The sequence below is a fragment of the Amblyomma mixtum genome, chromosome 4, assembly GCF_055824585.1.
Source record: "Amblyomma mixtum isolate Tamu chromosome 4, ASM5582458v1, whole genome shotgun sequence".
Classification (NCBI taxonomy): Eukaryota; Metazoa; Arthropoda; class Arachnida; order Ixodida; family Ixodidae; genus Amblyomma; species Amblyomma mixtum.
The window spans coordinates 93117719-93141289 of record NC_143015.1 but is presented as its reverse complement, the minus strand read 5'-3'; the positions used below and the strand labels follow the sequence as shown (position 1 = coordinate 93141289).

General features: G+C 43.5%; 1 protein-coding gene across 2 annotated transcripts; it reads right to left on the bottom strand.

The window, feature by feature from the left end:
• Nucleotides 1-5241: 5241 nt before the first annotated feature.
• On the bottom strand, nt 5242-22554 carry LOC149347448 (uncharacterized). 2 transcript variants are annotated; one of them, XM_089585581.1, is made up of 7 exons: nt 22465-22554; nt 18518-18627; nt 16879-16944; nt 14762-14803; nt 13483-13536; nt 6698-6777; nt 5242-5387 (listed from the first exon to the last, which is right to left on the bottom strand). In XM_089585581.1, exons 1-6 carry the CDS (start codon nt 22550-22552, stop codon nt 6700-6702), a joined length of 438 nt encoding a protein of 145 aa, XP_089441707.1. In that variant the 5' UTR covers nt 22553-22554; the 3' UTR covers nt 5242-5387; nt 6698-6699. The 2 variants fall into 2 exon arrangements, with proteins under 2 accessions (XP_089441707.1, XP_089441708.1); XM_089585582.1 differs by lacking the exon at nt 5242-5387 and having other exon boundaries at nt 6136-6777.
• Between the last annotated feature and the right edge of the window lie 1017 nt (nt 22555-23571).

Below are 23571 nucleotides of genomic sequence, written 5' to 3'. Positions count from 1 at the left end.
GCACGTTTATTTCAGATAACAAATAGACAAGTTAGTGCTTCTGAGCTTAGGATCCGCCACAATCTACCGTCTTTCATGTTTTCATATCTGAAACTGAGTGTGTGTATATATATATATATATATATATATATAAAGAGATGACAACAAATTCTGTGGCGTTTTGTAATCTGTACCTTGATAGAGATACCGGTTATTCATTCCGCCGTACTACCTTACTGACAGAAAGGCCAAGAACAAACTATGGTATAAAAACTATCGAACATCAAATTACAAAGTTCTGTAATTCCTATCCTGATATAATCACTATTGCAAAAAATCTTACATTTGTATATCAGTTTAGGCGAAGAACACGCGCCCTATTGTGTCATTGATGTTCTAGTTTGTTTTTATTGTTAAATAATATGTTTCTTCATGTCACTATTAAGTAAAGTGCCATTTATGTCTCACAGCCTGTGCGTGTGTATATTGCCTGTAGGAGTATATATTCATCTGATCCGATCGTGATTAGGATGTATGCTTCAGGTGATATGCTTTATACTACTGCCTCTGCTGCGCCCAGCGAGACCAAGACCTAGTCCGGAGACCAATAGTCTCCTTTTGTGTGGCCTCGTGGGCAATACTTGTATTACCTAAAAAATGAATAAAAAATGAAAAATCAAATCATTTAATGTAGATGTGAGAATTATCAATTTCACATATATGAGCATTAACCCATAAACTCTATCGCGTCGTGCGCTTAAAGGGAGACTGAAGCACTTTTTTTGAAAATCAGGCTGGCAGCGGCGTTCTATAGTTTTTCATGCTGTATACTGGAATATCGCATCCAAATAATTCAAAAACAAGCGCGAATTGCCATTTTTAGCAGAAATATGCGGCCTGTGCCACGGGGCACGCCGCGCGGCGCGCCGCCGCCCGTGATTGGTCAAGAGAGGTCGTGACGTCACTTTGAGGACTGGAAAAGCTGCCGATGCGGATCCGGCGCTGCGTTGAGGGCAGATCGCAGCTTTCCGTGTCGTTGTAAAAGCGAATACGGCGAATATTTTTTTTTACTGACCTCCGAAGAAAAGGATACTACAGTTTGCTCATTCCACGTATCGCCTGAAACCAAAAAAGACACAAGCAAAAAATTCTACGCCTAGCACAAGCATACGCCAGCGTCAAAGACGCGATGCAGACCATGCGTAAAAGGTGCCAGCACAACCTCGGCTCGTATTCTCGGAAAAGAAGGGGTGCGAACAATACTCAAGTCAATTACCACCACCGGACGCCTCCTGGCTTGCCCGGAAGAGCGTCATCCTAAAGAAAAGGCCCAAAGCACTGTGTACAAAAAATCCTGTTCTCAGTACCTGGCATTGCAGGTTGGGGCAAGAAAGTATTTCAAGGAAACGATGAAGGAGCACAAAGTTGACGTCAAAATTAGCGAAGCGCAGTGGCCAAGCACTGCGAGGCATGCGACCACAGGACAGTGACGCAATCATTGTGTGCTGGAAACCAAGCCAAATACGTGCACAAGGCTGCTGCTTCACTCATGGCGCGTTCAGCAGATGCCAGAAAAATATTAATCGCTGCCTCGGAAACGTACACCTTTCCTAGATTTGCAGTTTAGGTTCAGTGAAGTAGTTGCACACTATATCTGTGTTTAAATGCCAAGATAGCTGCAACTCGCCCGCTGCCACAACTTGATGAAGAAACAGAGTAAGGTTGCGTTGTTTTTGTGCAAAAACTCGGTTGGCATTCATTTCTCTCATAAATTTGCATCCGAAATCAACGTCGAACGCTTTCATTTTAATCGCTTAGCTACGATTTAACGAGATACCCATATGAAGAGCTTCGATGCTTGCTTGCTTTGCTTTATTGTGCTTTGCTCTGCTTGCTTGGACACGTCGAACCGAGTATAAAATCACTAACCGAGCCTTGCTGAGCACGCCTCAGGTGGTCTGGCCGCACCTAAGCTGAGGAGAGCGACACATGCTTAAGCCTCTATAAGGTTTCTTCAGGCGCTAAGTGAGCATGTTTCTACTTTTAAAAGAGGCGCTTCTTCGGAATGGTGACAAGCCTCTCATGTGCGAGAAAATCGAAGGAACTGTGTCATGGTTCAGCCGCGCCTTTTCGACAGAAATCTCCAGAGGTCACATTAGGGACAAGCTCTGCATGTAGCCGCTCTTACGAAAGTGCTTCGAGCAGAGTAGGCTTGCTTTGGTCAGCTTGAATTCTTCGTCACAGCAGCGAGCGCTTGCGCTGCGAGCTTATGACCTTGCGAAAAACAGTGGAAGACGACACAGTCTCGGCCATATTTGTTCATGGACACGAACGCAGAGTAAGTACCTCGTGTTGAATCTGATCGGCTCACACACTTTGTACGTCACAACGCACGCAGCACGAAAGACAACGAGCGCTGAAAGCTCGCTCGGGTGCGCCGAAGTATCCCCGGCTCTTCAACGTGACGTCACGTCGGCCGACATGGACGAGGTTGCCCTCTCCGCTGTTCTCTTCTCCTACGCTCGCGCGGGGCGCGGGAGATTTGAACATCGCGTTTTTTAATTGGTGATTGCGCCACTGTTTCAGAAAAAATCGAAAAAATAATTTCGTAGACGTGATCAGCAATGACACTACTTTAAAACCCTAAAAAATTTGCTGATTCGAAAACCGCCTCAGTATCCCTTTAAGGCAGAGTTGAATCGTCGCCTCCAGTTCTTCCTGAAGCGAGTGCATGATAGAATTTTCGCCGAATCACAGCAGCACCATCAGGTGCTTTCTGACTTCTTCGTGCCAAGCAAGAAGACTAGCCGTAGAAAGTTTTCCCCTTTGTCGTGTTTGTGACGTGGAATGTTTATATATAGACAGTGTCGGAGGTAAATTAATGTTCCGCACTCTCGGAAGGTAAGAGCAGCTGGGGACAGGCAATGAAACATTGGATCTAGTTAAGGAGTGCACCTACTTAGAGCATGTATTTTCCGCAGACCCGGACCGCGAAAGTGTAATGTTTAGGAAAAAAAGAATTGGGTGAAGTGCATTTGACAGGTCCTCTTTCATCATGAATGGCGGTTTGGCAGCGTCCCGCAATCGAAGAGGAGTAAGAGAAAGTGTAATATGGAGGCAAACGTAAAGGCTTGAGCTTAATCGAGGACAAAGCAACGTAGTTAGGCTTATGAATGTAACAAGGTCTGCGGTGATAAGGTCGACGCGGCTGGCACTACATATAGCAAGTAGCTTTCCTCAGTAGACGCTATTTTCTTTAGGAGGATTGCGATTGCGTATTGCATTCATTCATATACTACGAGAAAAAATTTCACTCAAGTGAAACTTCAGCAGTGATGCACGCATTGCGTAACCAGGGTGTAGCCGAAACATATAAAAAAATTATTGAAAACAATATAGAGCTTTTATTCAAAGGAAAAGTGATCAAATATATCTGGGACAGTTGTCATAAGAGCTGACACAATCTTTCTAGTACTATTCACAAATCGTGAGCGAAAGGTATTCGGAATACTGATTTTTAAAAAGTTTGAGAATAGTAGGTAAATGAAAATGCCTTAGCAATATCTGATTTTCCAATTATATTGCCTTGATACGTAACTGAGAGGTCGAGCCCCAACAGCGTAATCAAGGAACTAGACCGGGAAAACAAAACAGCGGGTTTGAAAATTATCTGAATAAATCTTAAGAAATGTCCAACAGTCCTCGAAGGGAACAACAGTCTACGGTTGGAACCGAAACATTGAATGCGGTGCGGAAATATATCTACTGAGGGAAGTTAGGACCGCAGAGTCGGACCATTGGAGTGAAATTACTTGGAGCTGAAGAATAGGGTACAGTTGGCACGAACTCTCCAGTGATGAATAGCAGTTCGCCCACATCCCTCAAGAGCAAAGTGCAAAAATGTTTTATCTGACCGGTATTAACCGGCGGCGCAGAACTGCGGAGGTTAAAGAAAAAAAATAATTCATATCGGGACAGCGCAGCGACCTACGGGCAGCAAATTAATGGTGCAGTGTTAACAGACAGGTAGTGAGCGGAGTGGGTCAGGGTGAAAACGCGAGTCAATGATAATCTAGTCGAAATCTGGAAACGGAAATGGATGGGTATTGCCAAGGCATAAAATTCGGCGGGCGTTAAGGGTAACGAAGCATGCTAAGAGGACGACAGAGTGATGGCGACGACTAGAGGCTCAGTGGCCCGCAAAGGCCTAATTAGGCTGATATTGGTGAAGATAAGAGGTTTGGAAGCAGGCGATCGCTGTCTCGCAATATCGATAGCGGCGAACGTTCCTGTGAGTTATTCATTGCAAGCAACACTGCGGAAAGCCCGCGTGACCGAGCCTAAGAAAAAAAATAATGCATAAATGCAGCAAGCTCAGGTGAGCTAACAGTTTGAAAGACGGAAAGGGTATACGTACGTTAAAGTTTTGGATGCGACAAAGCTGGAACAACACAAAAAGGTAAGCAAAATTCTTAAAAGCGCTTATATTAAAGCCGTCACATACCAGCAGTGCTCACAGAGCAATGTCTCATCAAGCTGGCTGGCTGTTGGCCACGCCATGTTAGTTATAATGAGGCAACACTTCTGCAAAAGTTCGACGCAGACGCACTACAACAGTTCCCAAGGTGATAAGCGATTAACCGATCAACCATGATAAAAAATTGCATGATCTGCCATTTCTTGACGGCAGGAACAGACACAGCAGCGTACGACCATAGGGCTTTTGGGGATATGTTAAGAGGATAGAAGAATCCAGCTTGTAAGACTAGTTGGGAGCAGTCAGTACAAACTACCCGCTTTGCCCGCTGCTACTGCTGCATGAAAATAAAGGTCAAGCTTGCCTACACCGTTATGTTCCTCTCCTCTTTCGAGTGGTGCGCTAGAAGAGGAAAAAGTCGCCGCTGTGGCTCAGTGGTTACAGTGCTCGACTGCTGACCCGAAAGACGCGGGTTCGATCCCAGCCGCGGCGGTTGAATTTCTATGGAGGCGAAATTTTAGAGGTTCTTGTACTTTGCCCCCAGGTGGTCGAAATTTCTCAGGTGGTCCCCAGGTGGGCGAAGAACCGCAGTTGGTCGATATTTCCGGAGCCCTTCACTACGACGTCTCTCATAGCCTGAGTCGCTTTGGGACGTTAAACCCCATAAACCAAAGCATAAATCAAACCTAGAAGATGAAAGCAGCTGAGTAAGCCAGCGATCCTTATCAGTGAGGCACATAAATACGAAGCTTAAAATACTTTATTGCAATGCTTTGCATTGATGCAAGAGGCTACAGTAAATCTTATTGCGTCCTTTTCAAGGCAATAAAGAGCAGTCAATAGAAGCTGGAAGTGTCGCAACCCGTCCGTTTCAGAAACAACTTGCGATGCCGTCCGGATCTATCCTTGAACGAGGTCGTGGGATGCTACACTGCAGCATGAATCACAGCTGAACATTAATCATGGAGTCTTTCTTCTGGTTGGATCTTAAGAGTCTTATCCCAGAGCCGAAGAAGATGTTTTGGATGTTAGAGAAAGTTTTCTCTGCACTAAATCTGTGCGGCCGAAAGAGCATTAAATTTTCAAAACAGAAAAACAAAAACTTTACTCAAAATTTTGAGCAAACTTTAGATGCAAAAATACTTCAGTACATTGTCCTGAACGTTCTCCGCGCCTAGGGCTTAGCGAAAAAAAATACGCAGAAAATTCACGGTATTACTTAAAAACCTCTGAAGTTTCAATGTTCACTAGAAACTACCCACCACGGTGGGGCCCCTCCGCGGTGGCTCCGTGGTTATGGCACTCGGCTGCTGACCCGAAAGACGCGAGTTCGATACGGGCCGCAGCGGCTGAATTTTGATGGTGGCGAAATTCTAGAGGCCCGTGTACTGTGCGATGTCAGTGCACGTTAGAGAACCCCAGGTGGTCGAAATTTCCGGAGCCATCCACTACGGCGTCCATCATAGCCTGAGTCTCTTTGGGACGTTAAACCCTAATAAACCAAAACCAAACCAACCACCACGATGGCTCAGTGGCTTTGGTTTTCGGCCACTGATCCCATTGTCGTGGGTTCGATTCCGGTCGCGGCGCTTGTATTTAGAGAGAGGCAGAATCTACAAATGTTCGTTTGCTGTTTGTTGTCACTGCAAGGTAAAAACACCTTGCTCTTCGTCCAGTCGTGTTTCGTTTTGTGATTGTGATGATTATGACGAATTTTTAAGGCGCAAGGAAATCTGCGGCCAAAGAGCGCCATGGCACAAAGTATTTTCTTCTCTCAAGGTGAGGTCAACTACTAATTTCCCAAGCATTTAACCCTAAATGAGCCAAGCACCAGACCAGAGGAAAGCTTGTGCGCGTTGTATCAATGGCAGGTACCCAGTGGCGCTGGGGATTGAATCCCACACCTCCTCATGCAAGGCTTGCTGTGATTGCAATACTAAGCGCATTTGCACTTTAGCTAGAGAAACCCTGTTAGTCTAATATATTCTGAGCAGTCTACTACGTCGATTTTGACAGCCACTACGGTGATTTGGGACGTTAAGCGCAGAATTTGCAGGTACAATTTTCCTGTTGGATATCTTTCGATTCGTTGTTCATCTATGCTCATCCAGACCCAAGTTAATCGTTTCATCAATGAATCTCACGATATCCAAGCCTCCAATGAGTGTGAGAGAAAAAAATTAAGTTGCCCGGTAGAAAGGCATAGAAGTCAGGTTTGCGCTCTGAACGAACGGCAGCTACCTTCAGCCCCACATCTTCAGTAGATACACCAGGGCGTGCTTCGCAGCTCGACTTGATGGTGTGGCTGCTGCAGCACAAAGCTGAAAAAAAAAAACATCGAAGATAATTCATGATTTACGTTCCTTTTCATGGCAAACTTTGGCACATAGCTCATTTTACAGAGAATAACATAAGCGCTAGTACTGAAGCCGTTGTCATTATCCTGATTTTCAAAAAATTAAACCATCATAATTAGCATCATTACCATGAACAACAGCTTGACTAAGCCCAATTCTCAAGAAAGGCCTCTCCACTATCTCTCCACTAAAGCTTGTTCTGTTCCGGCCAAAAGCGTGGCTACAACAGCTAGGGAACATTTCTGGCCCAAAGTATTGCTCCGATCGCTCTTTTCTGACCAGCTTGGGGACGACGTATCGTGTAGCCGATGTGTGTATTATATTTTAAAACAGTGTACCGAGCCGTGAATTTACACATTGGTGCATGCAGAGGTGACCGAGGAGCAATTAGGAGTTTGCATGGACACGGGCGAGGAATCGCTAAAGAAGTCATCCCAGATGAGATACGGATTCCGGAACGAAGGTAAATAAAAACTACCTCTACGATCATACATACACCTTGTACGAAAGTCAAAGCAAAGGAAAGGGCACTAATGTTAAATTGAACGAAGAAAACACCATTCAGGGCAGACAAAACTCGATAGCTGCTTAAATATTCATGTACCGCCTCTACGCTTCCACATGCGAAGTTTTCTTCTTTAGCTAGCCTTTAAAAAAGAAATAGCACGACACCACAGAGTACCAATAGAGCACCGAACGTTCGGACGACAAAACGAGATGTACTTGTAGTGCGGTAAGAGATAGTAGAGCGGACACTTCTGAAAAAAAAATGTGAATTAAAAAAATCTCTGTCGTACATCACAACCCAACAACTCAAACAAGCTCTATGATAAACAATCACTTTTCATGCCATAGGTTTCAACCAAAGCAGCCACGAAAATTATCTTTGCTTTTCAGGCTAATTTTGCGCCATCATCTTATTTGGTGGTGTACTTATGTTACAATACCTATCTAGGTTTGACTGAAAAGGAGAGCTTAAGTTCTTTCTTGCTTTGTTCTCTTCAATAAATCAATTTTTTTTTTGTAATTAGTTCTGACGAAGAGAGTGAGATCAGAATTTTTTGCGGTCCTCATTTTGTCTCTTCTCGGTGTTCCCATCATTTTAAATGTCATATCACTGTGCTATGTCGGAATCAAATTTCCTTTCGTCAGCCGCCAATTTTTCACCTCAAGCATACTTTCAATGTCATATCACTGTGCTATGTCGAAATCTAATTTCCTTTCGTCAGCCGCCAATTTTTCACCTCAAGCATACAAGCTGGCCAGACACGAATTTAATTCTGCAACCTGAAACTTTTAGTGCCGTTTGTTCGACGGCTTCTGGGCTCATGCTTTCTAGGCCAAATACTTTTTACCGCAACACATACAGGGGACCATAAAGGCACAAACAACATTTTTGAAGCGAAAGCTACTGTTACTATGGTGCTAAACCAAGGTGGCCCATGAGGTCTTAGGTTAGGTCAAGGTCAAGTCAAGCTCAAAGAAAAAAAAATGCGGATTTCTTATATTTAGTTAAACCTGGTGTGTAAACGAAAGCTTCATTGCCCTGGTTAAGCTAAGTGTGCTGCTTGTGGTTGAAACAATGACGAGACATATAGTCTGGCTTAAGGGAATGAAGCTTTCCCTTACACACCAGGTTTAACTAAAGATAAACCATCAGCTACTTTGATTCAGAAAACACGCGCGTGAATTTTTAAACTCAAGTCACAGGGAAACGACGTGCATAATACACTCAGAACACACTAAGGTAATCGCTAATGGAGTTAACCTGATTTTTCAGTTAACCAAATGATCAGGTGGAGAATACTTGATAATAGACCATAGTCAACGATGAATCAAGTGATACAAAAACACGCAGAATCCAACCAACTTCTACATTTAGCCTCGTTGATTACGAACAAGCATTTGGCTCAATGGAAACTTCAGCAGTCATTGATGCATTGCGGAATCAGGGTTTAAAAGAGTCTTATGTGAAAATACTCTAAGATATCTACAACTGCGCAGGTGTCGTAGTCGCCCATAAAGTCAGCAATGAATTTCCAATAAGGAAGGGCGTCTGGTAGGGGGGGCCATCGCGTCCATGCCATTCACCCGCTGTTTACACGAGGTAGTCCATGGTCTGCGTTATCAACAGTCGTGGTTCAGACTTAAAGAAGAAGACCAAATTAATTCTCCGAATCGCTGATGATACTGATACTTCCTAAGACAGTCAGGAGATGACCTGAAAAGCATGATTAATGAGTTGGACAGGCAAGGCAGAACGGTGGGTCTAAAAATTAACATCCATAAAACAAAAGTGATGTTCAACAGACTCACAAGGCAAGAACCGTTCACAGCTAGTAGCAATTTGCTGGAAGTGGCAAGGGAATGCTTACTCTTAGGGCAGGTGGTGACAGCTGATAGGATTATGAGGTGGAAGTAACCAGAATCTTCGGGTTAAGCGCACATAGCCGGTTCTCTCAGATCATGAATGGCAGTTTACCAATATCTCTCAAAAGAAAAGTCTATAACAGCTGTATCTTAGCCGTACTCACCTACGGGCCAGAAACGTGGAGGCTAACGAAAAAGGTTCATCTTAAGTTGAAGACGAGTTGAAGTTGAAGACAAGGCGAAAGCAAGATAACCGCCGGTCCTTGGGAGTAGCGAAGTGGATTACAAGAGAAGGAAAGAGTAGCGGGGAGAAGGAGAAAGTCAGGTGGGATGATGAAATTGGGAAGTTTGTAGGGATAGGGTGGTCGCAACTGTCAAATGGCTAGAAAGAAACTTTTCACTTATGGTCAACAGAACAACGCCTCTTTCAAGATTCGTTTTGACAAGCTGCTGATTGGCAAAAGGTTTTCACTTATAATGCAGATACGGATTCCGTTGTTCAACTAAAACCATAGCGATTACTGAAAACACCGAGACTCCCACAATCGCCTCATTCCAATCCTTCACAGCGCAGTCGCTCAACCAATAACTACAATAATGTTTCGCTTTTGTTGACAAATATTCGGAGTTACCTGCCCAAAAAAGAATCTGTTGAGGCGCTTCTCGACGACCACAGCTCTGACATCGCATTATTCACTGAATCCTGGCTAACATCCGATATAGATGATATCGAACTTTTGCACGACAATCAATCATTTCACTCCTACCGGCGAGACAGAGTTGGTCGTCGGGGAGGCGGCATTCTTGCTCTGGTGAAAACAAGCCTTTCTTCTACCCCAGTTGATATCAATTGCCATAGCGAAATACTGTGCATCAAATTTAATTTTCCCTCTTGCACCAACATTCTAATTGCATGCTATCGAGCCCCCGACACGGATCCTTCTTTCATTAGCGACCTTCACTCTGTTCTTGAAGACTTCCAGTCTCGATTCTCTCATGCCAACTTCATACTCTGCGGCGACTTCAATTTCCCAGACATCGATTGGGATAACTTGACTGCGTCATCTCGTCCATCAAAATATTTCTTAGATCTGGTCCTTACGTTTAACCTTACCCAAACAGTGTGTGCACCAACTCGAGGCTCAAACATACTAGACCTCGTCCTTGTATCCAATCCAGAATTAGTTCAATCGCTTTCGTGTACTAGTGGTCTAAGTGATCACTGTATCATAACTTTCAACCTGTCAATTGAAATTCCTATACGCCAACCGTCTGTTAAATACATCCGTGATTATTCTAAGGCCGATTTCCCAAGCATTAACTCCCACCTTGAAGAATTTCTTGATACGTTTCAAATTTCCATACATAGCAGATCCGTGAATAACAACTGGTGTCTTTTTAAAGAGAAAATGTTGTCGCTTATAGAAGCTTACGTCCCGCTCGTCTGCATTCGAGGGGATGCTAATAAACCATGGTACTCAAATGCGCTGAGGAAGTTGTCGCGAAAGAAAAAACGCCTATTCCGTAACGCAAAGAAATCAGGATGCGCTAGAAAGTGGGACAAATACTTTGCAAGTCTGCACGAATACACGCACTTATTACGAACTTCAAAACGAAACTTTTACTGTCATGATCTCATAGAGATAATGCGGGTAAGCCCCAAGAAGTTTTGTAACTTGCTCACGCCCAATAAAAACAGTTCGCACAATATTTCCCTGAAGGCACGAGACGGCTCCGATGTTCCAATTTCCGAGCGCTCCGACGTCATGAATTCCTATTTCACGTCCGTATTTACCCAGGAGCCAACAGCAAGCATTGTTTCTGTGCCAAGTCTAAATTATGCACCTATGCCACCTGTTACCATCACGGCAGAGGGAATTTTAAAACTCATAGATAATCTAAAGATATCCACTTCCCCTGGACCAGACAACCTCCCTGCTAAGATTTTTAAAGCAACTAAATATTTCACGAGCCAAATCTTGCAACTCATTTTTGCCCAGTCTCTTAACACTAGTCAGATTCCAGACGACTGGAAATTAAGCAAAGTTGTCCCACTCTTCAAAGCTGCAGATCGCTCCGACCCCTCAAATTATCGACCAATTTCACTGACATGTATCTCTTGTAAACTTTTCGAACATATAATATACTCGCACATCGCATCTCACCTTGACCACAACCGTTTCTTCTTTCCCAATCAGCATGGTTTCAGGGCAGGTTTTTCGTGCGAAACTCAGCTGTTCGAACTTACAACTGATCTCCACTTAAATCTAGACTCTGCCTTCCAAACCGATATAATTTATATAGATTTCGCCAAGGCATTCGATCGCGTCCCTCACCAGCGTCTCTTTTCCAAACTCTCAGCTCTGTCACTTGACCCGCTTGTCTTATCCTGGATCCACTGTTTCTTAACCGACCGCTTGCAATTCACCGTCATCGCCAGTCATGCATCTCGAACTACTAGAGTAATCTCCGGGGTTCCCCAAGGATCGGTTCTTGCTCCATTACTCTTTTTAATCTTCATCAACGATTTGCCATCTGGTATTTTATCATCTGTCCGTCTCTTTGCGGACGACTGCGTCATTTATCGCCGCATCAACAATAGCAGTGATCAGGAATTATTACAGGATGACCTAAGCCGAATTCAGAAGTGGTGTTCAGACTGGCTAATGCAGCTCAACGTTTCTAAATGAAAGTTCATGCACATCTCACGTAAACGTTCGATTCTTCATTTTTCGTACTCCCTGAACTCCATAGCGCTGTCTCAAACTAATTCATACCGGTACCTCGGCATCGAGATAACAACCAACCTAACCTGGGCTAATCACATCACGAAACTATGTGCTAGTGCCTCCAGATCACTCGGATTCATCAGGCGATCACTTTCCATGTTCACCGCAGCCACCAGACAACTAGCATATGAAACGTACATCCGAACTAAACTAGAATACGCCTCAACAATATGGAATCCTCACCAAGCCTACTTAATAGATTCACTCGAAGCCATCCAGAATCGGGCAGCACGCTTCATCACCTCTCAGTATAAATCTCAGCTCAGCATCACAGCGTTGAAATCATCTCTCGGCATCAAGTCATTAGCCTTTCGCAGGAAAACTTCAATTCTTTGTCTTTTTCACAAACTGTACTTTAACTTTCCAGCACTTCGAGAAAACCTTCTACGAGCTCCGCTACGATCACCTCGTCGTTTATTTAACTCCTTAAGCATACAGCGTTTGCACGGCTCCACCAATTATTTCAATAAATCTTTCCTTCCCAGTGCGATAGAAAGCTGGAATAACCTTCCCCGAACACATTGTCATTGAGACTAACCCTTCCAGATTTAGACAGCTCCTAATCGACCATCTCAACGACAAATAATTTTTTCCTGCACCCTATGCCAGCTTCCAAGCCCTGCAAACTGACCAGCCTGTTCTACTTCCAAAGTTGTAATTTGTTTCTGTTTATATTTCTGCTACACTCTGTCATGTCGTGATTATTTGAATTTGTTACTTCTGTCTTTTTTTCGTCTTGTTTACTTTTTTTTCCTATTCTACATTTTATATTTTCTATATTTTTCTGTATTTCCATATTCCTTCTATATTTATATATTCATGTATGACTGTTGAACACCCCTGTACCACCTCCCCCCCTTATGTAATGTCCCTAACGGGACCCTCAAGGGTTAATAAATGATGATGATGATGATGATTAACTTTAAATACAAGTAAGAGGCCTTTGTCTTGCAGCGGACGTACCCAGGATGATGATTAATTGTTGTATATGAGCTTATAGATATATATATACACTCATGAATGTTTATATGCACATAGTACACTCGTGAGTGTATATACATTATGTACGCGCGTTGTTTCTGAATAAACAGTTGTGAGCTAGTGCCCTCTCTTGTATGTGTTGCGGTAAAAAGTATTCAGCCTTGAAAACCTAAAACTTACCTGAATATATTTTCGACCAAACCTGCCAACTACAGAACTGGTTTAGCCCCTTCGCGTTTTTGGAATTGTCGCCTTTTACATTCGAATGTTTAAGTTGCAAAATTAAGACTACCATCACCTTTAAAAATTTTTATTCGGCATGGTTTTTAATAACCCGCCGATTATTATAGTGTATTTTGCTAACAGGAACAAGATTGACTGGATCGGCTGGCTGAACACAGCCATAGCGAGGTTTTTCATGGGACTAGTTAAAACATCCGAGTTCGGCGCACCGATTTGCCACTTAATGTTAAATCATCTTTCATTGTGATAAACCTGGCCACAAGGGTGTAAAAGAAGATACTCTTACGCAAGCTTTCTCCACAATCTGCATCTGGTCAAGGGGAACCACATCTGTCCCTAGCTGAAAAAAAACATACACACGAAAATTTTCTCGGCTCAAGATTCTCTAAAGATCGAGCACTTGTGCTCTACAAACTTAAGCAGATTCTCCCAAACCGATTCGACATTCGTATAAAAATGTGCGGCAGTCGGGAAGTTCTTTGAAGGATGCCGCATTCCGTAAAAATTTTGTGCACAAATTCAGGGAGATTGACCAAGTTTTTTTCTGAAACATTGTTTAAACTTCCCACAATAAAAAAGGTTAGTACTGCGCGAATGGGACACGACCGAACGAGGAACAAAAACGACAACACAGGCGACAAAACGTGCGCCTGTGTTCTCGTTTTTGTTCCTCGTTCTCCTGTCGAGTCCATCTCGAGCAGTACTAACCTATTTTCTGCAATCAACTAACTAGCCCGCCAGAACGTTTTACTTCCCGCAAGGACGGTTTTAAGAGCTCTAGCAGTTAACGTGAGGCTTTCGGGCACTCCGGCTTCTTCCAATCATTTCAGGAATGCCCACGATATCACAGAATACGATGCGACAAACTCGTAACCAGTATTGTCTTCACATGTAACTGTTAGATTGACAGTCTTCGGATAAATTCGGTAACTCTTTTCGTTTGGGTGCTGGTGCGAGGAAGCCTGCTGGCTTGCGGATATGAGTGAAGCCACCTGAAGATTGAGGTACGTGCAGATTTTCACGTGGCAGCTGCATTTTCATACGTGCGTCGCGGAGGGGCACGTCCGTCCCGGGAGGGAAGTTGACAAGCACTCGAGGTTGATGGCTTCGGAGACAATTCATGTGACATTTTTGTCAAATAAGGGCTTTATTCTAAGGAACCGCTAACGGCGCAAAAGCACCCGTGATGCAGTACGTGAGTGTGAGGAGAGAGGCGGGCAGCCGACCACTGTTGAAATAAACGTTGAAATTACTGCAGCTTATCCGCACCTTTAATCTAAGGTATGCGTACCTGTATAAATAAAACGCTCATGTCAGTGGGTGCCAGATGTTTGGTGCAAGATTAAGCATACAAGCAACATTGTCTGAAATGAGAAAATACCTAATATCATGCAGAAGTCCCACTTTAAGTATTACGAATGTTTCTCTATATGCTCAGCAAGACTATTGCATTCGCAAATGCCGTGAAGAAATGCACATACAAGCTAAGCGCATATTGAGTATAAAAAGTAGCTGATTTAAGAATTTATACATGTCACTGCTCGGTGCTTAAAATGAGTACTCACCCAGTGTGCCCATAGCCATGCCTGCATGCATGGAACCTTTTCCTGAGTAAAAAATAAAACGGTTCAGTTGCATTTCGCGTGGCTGACACTTTCAGGCTGATAGCTTTCTTTTATTGCTTTTTACTCCGTAATGGTTAACAGAGCCACCTAGTCAATTAGAAGACCTCGACAGCATCCGCTAGGCAGCCTGGTCCGGTTGAAAATATTCCTGTCATATCTAGAGCTCTAAGCGGTTCAAGGCATCCTAAACAGAATATATCGTTCGTCAAGGACTATTCTGTTGTCCTGAATGCTTGTTGATACTTGGGCTTTGTGATCCGGAGTTCAGTATGGAACATGAGAGAGGCTGTAGTGGACAACTGAGGAGTAATTTGTCCGCAAGCAGTTATTTACCGTGCACTATTTTCTCACACCACAACGGGAATTTTCGCATACTTTTGCTAAAAGAATAATTTGGGCTCCTGGCCATCAGGGCTTACGAGGTAATGAGGCCGCTGACGCGGCTGCCCGAGCGCTTATTCGCCGGGCTCCTCATCCAAGCTTTTCTGGCTCGGAGTCTAACCAGCCGCTGCTGCGATTCAGGGAAATAATAACGCATTATAGCGACAACCACCGCCTTTTCCCGGCCCCTGCAAAGGGGCTGAGTAAGACGGAGGAGCGAACTTTAAGGCGCCTGCAGACAGGTACTCTACTGTGTCCTGCAATCTTGGAACATTACGATCCTAACACGGATAGGCGATGTCCACACTGTGGGGAGACCTGTGATATCTTCCACCTGGTGTGGGCATGTACTCAAAATCCCCACCTCCCCCCTTCCCCTACCCCTTCCAGAGAGGCATGGGAGACTGCCCTCCTCAACTGCTCCTCGCTTGAGTCCCAAAGGGCTCTGGTGAAACGGGCGAGAGACGGGGCATTGTCATGCGGTGTCCCGGACTAGGGACGCCGACCATGTAGCGGGGCCACTCTGTGGCTCCCAAACTCTATTTCAGCAATGAAAAGTTTTCACCACCACCACGCACTGCTTCTCTTCTCTTTATTTTTTTTTTAGTTGTGCAGTGTGTGATGTCACTCCTTTCGGGTGCACACCAAGATTTGAGAGAAAGGCATTTCCTTTCCTTAAAACTAATTTTCATTTCTTTTCATTTTCTTTCTCTTACGGCGCGGTTCGGGTGTCCACCGTGACGTCACGCAGTTCGCGCATGCGCACCTGTGGCTTTTTCTGGCGACGGGGCCCACGCTAGCCTCGGTGTTGACTAGCCTAGTGAAGCTTTTCGCTTCAAAATCCACAGAGAAGCGACCTACGCGGCAGGTGGGGCACATAGGGCACGTAATCTTTTAGTGTCATCACAACCTGTCCATCGGATTGTGAGAAAAGTGAAGATCATGCCGACGGTATTTAAATTAACTATTGTCGCTAGAGGTTACCCGGCAAGAGCAACATGGAACACACCAGTCTTACCGGTGATAGAGCCTTCCATCGCAGGGCAGTCGCGCATTGATAACCACTGCACCGCTGCAGCAGGAGAGGTATGAGGAGTCTCAATGATCAATAAATGTTAATTAGAAATTGACCAATTTGGCATAAATGGGCGACCTATTACAGCTACCGCGTCATACACTTAAGGCGGAGTTTAGGCGTCTCCTCCAATTTTAATTTCTTTTTTACGGCACTATAGAACTGAAATATACATGGTTTCGACTTCAGATCTAGACGAATGATGCTATATGGAACAGAGCTTTCAGAGTTTCAAAAATACCTGACGCACTGGCCAGACCGCCGTTAACCAGTAAATGAGTGCCTAAACAACATTCTGGCATGCAACCAGTGACTGCGCCCTGTACTTTCCGCACATGGGCAAAAGAAAAACCAGAAAGACCTTCTCGGTGCTAACAGAACCGCGCTTATTTCTTCAGTCGACACATGCTACGTGGCTGTCATGTTAAGGAAAGAAAAGTCCTATGTTAGCAGCTATTGTGTGAACAAATTAGCGGAATAAGAAATAGGCGCGAGCGAGAAAATAAACGTAGGACTCGTGAAAAGGCACACCATAGTTCTGTACTAGTCGGTAAACGTACAAATTCAATCTGGACATGTGAACGCATCGCATTTGCCTCACCTGGAAGCTGTCTCTGTGCATCAGCTGGTCACATATATCGATTGCCTGGCAGGCGCTGTTAACAAACTGCAAAGAAATCCAGTAGCCTTTCATCTTAAGCATATTGGAAAGGCAAAAGTGAAATAACATCGATTTCCTGTAGCGCGCTTCCATTACACTTCCGTTAGATATGCTTTCATTACGCTGTGCTTTGCAGTGCACTTAACCCTGGTGATATTCCAAATTCAAATGCTTTCTCGAGACCACTCTAGTCTGGATGTAGGCGTCCATACATTCTGTGCAATTATATAGAACCTAATTGATAGCGTAGTGAATGTCTCCTGTCGAGGGCATTTTCTGAAGACTGAGTCTCGTGCGTTGATCTACTTCATTAATTGCAATCCACCAACGAATGTCTCAGAAAAGCTCCCGTAACTAATTTTAAGCGCATCCATCAGGCATCGAGAAAAATACTGGCCCTGCAAGCTTTCTTTTTTTCGTAACCTTCATTTCTATGCATCACTATGTCATAATTATTCTGATATCTTGGTTACCTGGCTAAGTATTTAAAAGTGTACATGTTTGCAAGCTTCACCCTATTAAAACCCCACCCAGCGTTAAAAAATCTAGCATCTACAAAGTGATCACCAATTCCTTTTCCTCTTTCCATTTATTACCGAGCGCGCGCTGTCACTATAAAATTACAAACGCAAATTTTTCCACCATTATAGTATGAAGGTTCAGAAGGGCTAATATTCCTGATAAAATGTATGCGGTATTTCCTTATTAGCACAGTTACCATGCCTGTATTTCTAATTACCTGGTCATACTTGCTTCTGTTGGCCTAAGATTCATCCGTGTGCAAAATTTTCCTTTTGATTCATTTAAACTTCCTACTTTTCATCGGCTAGGTCAACCCTCCCAATGTTTACCTTGCATCATGATAGCCTACAGGTAATTATTCCTGTTCTTTCTTTCGTATCTTATCAGTTCCATTCTAGAAATTCACGCTCGCGTGTGTCCCGGAAAGATCCTTCATTCCTAAAATGCATTCGAAATCTCAACCACAGATGCCTTTCCTCCTTTGTTTATCAACGCATCTCCAAATAACTGTGTCAAATAGTACTCTCTGTAGACAAAATGCCCATGATAGTCTTATTTGGATACAGGTGCAATATTATTGAAGGTTGGTTTTTTGGTTTAGCAAAACGTTCAGTTGGGCGAGTTGGTAGATATTCATGATTTGAACAGCGCGAACTCTTTGGTCGCTAATATCCAGCCACACAATCCTTTGCGAACGGGTCGAAGCAACACGTGTTTTTCTATAAAAACGAGCAATTCATAGATGTCAATCATACCATGAAATACGGTTCTTCACTAGTTTCAGTCGAGGCTGGCTTTGTAACAGATAAAGGTTTGAAAGGGGTAAAAATAGTGAGACTGGACAGCTTTCTATATTTAAATCAAGGACTCCTGTTTCGCTACAACAAACTTCAGCTGTTTACAAGCCATTAAACTAATGGGTTGGAATGTGCAGACTTTAGAAAACTTCATCTTCGTAATGATTGAATATATCAGACTGCAATGAAAAGTTCTAAACTTCCTTAATAAGAAATTTGTGTCTTCATAACTTTCTTCACTCCCGAATAGGCCACTTTACCTTTACAGCCAGGGCATCAGCATGAAATCGCTTCAGTGTCAGTAGTATAGGAAGACAATTCTTCTTGGCATAGTTTATCAGGCGTCCAAGCTGCCTTGAAACAAACAGTGCTGCAAGAAAGGGAGGAAGTGTTTCTTCATGCCTAACATAATGGTGGCAGATTCCCGGAATGAGCAGTACGTTTGAGTTCAAGTTTTCCCCAAATGATAGCCAGAGTTTACATTAAGGAGGCCGAAACCTAACTTTTTGCTGAAATAAAATACCGCAAAAAGGCAGCAGCAGGAAGATGTTATATCCTAACTTCTGTATAAAGTCTCTTGAGTCATAACGTACCTCATAAAAATACTTCAATTCCACTAAAATCCACTTGAAAAACGTGATATGGCGGTGGTGTCTGGTGACAAAAAATACTTGGCCGTGATTAAGATGCGTTATTGATGTAAAGGGCGCTAATTTCCACAGCTCTGGTCCTGTTGTGTTTGTCTCTTTTGTTGGCATGAGTAATTAGGGCTACATTTTTGTGAAAAGAATTGCATAACAAAAACGTAAGCAGGTAAAATTTACCAACATTAATTCAATCGCATCAAGCATATCAATTTCCAGGCGTATTCTTGTAATTCAGTAGTGAGATGTATAAAACACAGCGCGACTCACAATGCTGACTGTAGATTCCAGTGAAGCTGCACCGATCAGTCACTTCGTCCGCGAAGAGCTGTACTTTTTGTTCATGCAGATTTTCCTTCACACGTAAATCTATCTCCTCGCCACGATTACAAGTTTATTCCTATTCTTCCTAGGGTCCACGACGTGACAAAACATTCGTAAATAAAATGTGCCTAAATTAAGACAAGTACGCCGCAGTACCCACCCTGACGCACTCACTGTCATTATATGGTTGGGCTTCTAACCCACAGAAGTGGTTTACATTCTGAAGCTTTGCGATCAAATCGCCGAACTCAATCCAGGTCACACTGGATAACAGCCCGCTCGGCGCACTTAAAAGTTGAATAATTCAGAGACCGCAATGAGCTAATGAATGAATGAATGAATGAATGAATGAATGAATGAATGAATGAATGAATGAATGAATGAATGAATGAATGAATGAATGAATGAATGAATGAATGAATGAATGAATGAATGTTTGGACAGAAATACAAAAGGTCTGTCGAGGAGACTGACAAAAAAGCAACGAATGCCTAAGTGTCAGTCCACTTTCTGAATACACAAAACACTCAAGGATCACAGGGGTAAGAAAACTACATAAAGTATATACATACACTTAAAATGGAAGGTAAGTACATGCAATAAATAATAGAAACAATGAAAACATGTTACACTTTCAAGGAAAACAATCATATCTGAATAGATAACGAGTACAAGTTCACTTTTTTTTAAGTTTACTAGAGATGACGAATTCGTTTACAATACTGAGAATGGTAGGATGATGATTTAGGAAATCTGGAATTATAAAAGATTGCTTTTGCATACCGTAGTTTCTCCGTATATTGCCTGTGTTGTACATAGTGTGTCTTGTATTATATGTGTGCTCTTTTCGAAGGTATATTCTGAAAAAGGCGCTTTCATTATGGCTGATCTCTCGAAATATTACAATAGCTTTTTATTAATAAGATTTTGTATTGCTAATATACTATTCTTCTTGAAAAGAGGCGCAGAATGACTTCTATAGGGCGCACTTTCACCGACAGGTATCATACGGTTCTGTAAGGTTAGCAAGCTGTCGATGTTAGTTTTCGTCGTGGTACCCCAGACAGATATAAACAGTATTGGAGGCGTGAATACACTAGGCTATAGTACAACTGTTTTTTTTAATCGAGAAGGAAAGAGATGCTGTAATTTATTAATAATGCCGATGTATCGTGCAATGTTGGTTTTCACGCTGTCGACGTGAGTGGTCCAGTTTAAGTTTTCTTCAAACGTAACACCAAGGAACCTATGGCAAGTGGAGCGCTGGACGATTTCATAACGGCATTTTATTACTATGTTGTCATCAATACACTTGTTACGAGGACGAAAGGCAACATATTTTGTCTTTTTAATGTTTAGTTCTAACTAAACATCAACATAATAAACGAGGTCCCGGAATTCGAAATCTCCAATATGCTGGCACTAGAGCATAGCACCAGCGGAGAGAGGGCCAAAACGTGGAACAAATGTGCGAAGTCATTGCCAAAACTTTTTGTTTACAGATACCCAACAATAAGTACTGTGAAAGTATTCCCGTGCCATTATTGCTTAGCGCCCTGTATATATGAAAATGCCAGCTGAATGACAAAACTGCAGAATTGGAGAGAAAGTAAAGCTTGAAAATCTCGCATTTTCTCCCACCCTATCAGAGAGAATGTGACGCCCTTCCAAATTCAACACATTACCAATCCTTGCATGCAATGCTCTTGAACTTTACCCCATGCACATGTAGACAATCCTTCGGCGCCTATTCCACAGATTAACTCTTCACTGAGACCGAATCGCGCCCCGTCACGCTCACTAGTCTAAGCATTTCTATCGATAGGGTGTTCGTAACCTGGATACACGATGTTGTCAAATTTCCTGCTTTCATGGCGACGATCAAAGTTCTTGCTAGTTTGCTCAGCCGAGTCGAATGCAAGTGCGATTAGGTCTATTTATAGCGCGATAAAGCGAGTTTTTAAATTTAAATCTACGCCACACCCTGCAGAGCTTGCTCTATTGTCAGAAGGTGTTCCCAAATAGCTTTTCATACCCGCCGTACGGAGTGCTTTACTGAGTTGCGCGAGAGTCTTCATATAGTTCGGCTCTTCTTATTCACTCGTTTTCTTTTTACGGTACGGGGATTGGCCACCTTTGGCAGCAACAACACGATTGATGAAACAGGCGCTGATTTCGTCTCTCCAGACGTTTCATATCTGCGGGGCGCCAGTAGGCATTCTCAGTTTTCTTTCTGTACGCTGAAATCGTCTTAGAGTTTACGCGGCTACAGCTTTACAGCTAGATACAAAATAACTACATTTACTTCACTCTCTCCAGAACATCACAATGTCTCGTTTAGCTTTTATGTGGCCTGCTGCTGCAATATTTGTACCTTAATTTGTCGAGCGGCTAAAATTTTCTAACCATGCATAATATAAGACCAATAACAATTCGCAATATTTGAACAGTTGTGTTAACCTAAGGCCCAACATTTAATGAGATCAAAAGTTTTGATAAATGCGGTGTGTACAATTTCGCACCATTTTGAACATTTTTCGTTCAGCTCAACTAACTCGTCAATAAAAGGAAGCCTCTGTATCGCTTCGCGCCTGAGTCCGCTCTGGTATCAGACGAGCATCTCATTATAGCCGTTGGAGCTTCCACAAATTGGGAATTCTTACGCACAATTTTTCCCTCCCATCGGTAGATGCGCAGGTTCTTCCGGTACTATTACGCAGAACATAAGCACCGCTCTTCTGCAAGCCTATTGTATGCTCTACTCACACAGTAAGTGGTGCCACAACAATTTAAATATCATGACGAGAAATACCACGGAAAACTTACTTAACTTTGTTTTTTTTTATCCTTGTATATAGCGGCGCCAATATTCACGTTTTTTTATCGCCATACGAAGTACAAAAAAGGACGAACGGGGGTTGTAAAATTGATACGACTAAAGCAAAAAAAATAAATAAATCAGCTAGGTTTGGCCCGAAAAGAAAGAAAATACATAGTACGCAAAGAAACGAAAAAGAAGTACAATGCCTTACAGACAAAACAGTGCTTGAGGATATGTCCAGGAATACAACGCTCCATGCGTTAGAAGGGTCTTGCCTCATTTCCATAGCACCTCATATTCTAATGGAGCCCGACAAAAAAGGAGGCAGCCAAAAGTGGTGCGCACCTTATAAGCACAGCGCGGAAACTATCATGCAACAACACACCCTTAAATCAGATGTCACTGCTGAGCCACTTACCATCCTTTGGGTCTGAACGACAGGATGTTACAGCAGTTAGAGTCATATGTAGCAAGAACACGGCCCACCAGTTGGGTCCTGGCGCCATCACTTCGCTACACCGGGGAACTGTGGCGATACATGAGCTGCTAGCCTAGAAGAGGCCAACACGTATGTCAATATTTAAGTCAGAGCACGTGCGCTGCAGCTGCTTTCATTATGTGGAATGGCCTTCCCCTCAGTTCTTTTTCTGATGCTATGAGAGCTGAGATGAATAACGACGTGTCCACCGATGGTTGGCTCAGAGGGAAAAATAAGAGATTTCCTTATTTTTTCCTGCCCTAATTATGACGGGGTGAACCGGTTTATTATCATGGTCCTGGGTTTAAACTGGGCATAAGTAGATGCAAGCACAGACTTGAGAATTCAATTTGAAGCATAATTAATTAAATCAACTGGCCTGAAGACGCTAATAGGACTCGTCGGGTCGGTCATCACAGGTATTACATCAGCGTGGCAGGGCACGGACTCCATGAATGGCTCAATTAAGGGCCGGATTGTCTGCCGTGGCCAGGTTGGGCATTACTTGCGTTCTTCCGCTGGTTGTTCTACGCCGTGCTGCCAGGCGTGGGGACGGGTTCTCAAAGGTCTATCTCATGCAATCAATGGCAAGACCTCAGCTCTGAGGTCCTGGCGCCGCCCCAGACCTCTCCCTTGCTCTCCTCCGACCGTATCATCTGTCGCGTCCACTGGACACAATCGCTCTATCCTTTTCTCCCGTACGTCTGCTCTTTTCTACAATCGGTATCTATGTTCAGCCGCCATTTTTCGATATTGCCGCTGCCCGCTGAGTGCATTCCTCTTCAAGCACGCCCGCCGCTTCTTTAAGCAACCCTCTTCCCTTCCCGATAGAGTCGTCGACCGCTACCAAATATGAAACTTTGGCGGTCGCTATGTCAAAAAATGCCGCAGCGACACCCGTCGCTAGGATGGCGCGGTCAGCAACTTCCGTGAAGCGTCGCAGAGATGCGTCTTATCGCGGTGAACGTGCAAGAACCGCCACATCTGCTCCTCCTTATAAAAGAATTTCAACCGAAAATGAGGAGTTCACAGTACATATGCAGATGC

Excerpts from the sequence above, each read along its gene's own strand:
- LOC149347448 (XM_089585581.1), bottom strand. The coding sequence starts at position 22,552 with ATGGCGCCAGGACCCAACTGGTGGGCCGTGTTCTTGCTACATATGACT. Across the intron at positions 18,628-22,464 it reads TCGTTCAGACCCAAAGGATG|CACTGTTTGTTTCAAGGCAG; the intron begins GTAAGTGGCTCA and ends CCTTTCTTGCAG. Across the intron at positions 14,804-16,878 it reads TGCACAGAGACAGCTTCCAG|GAAAAGGTTCCATGCATGCA; the intron begins GTGAGGCAAATG and ends TTTTTTACTCAG.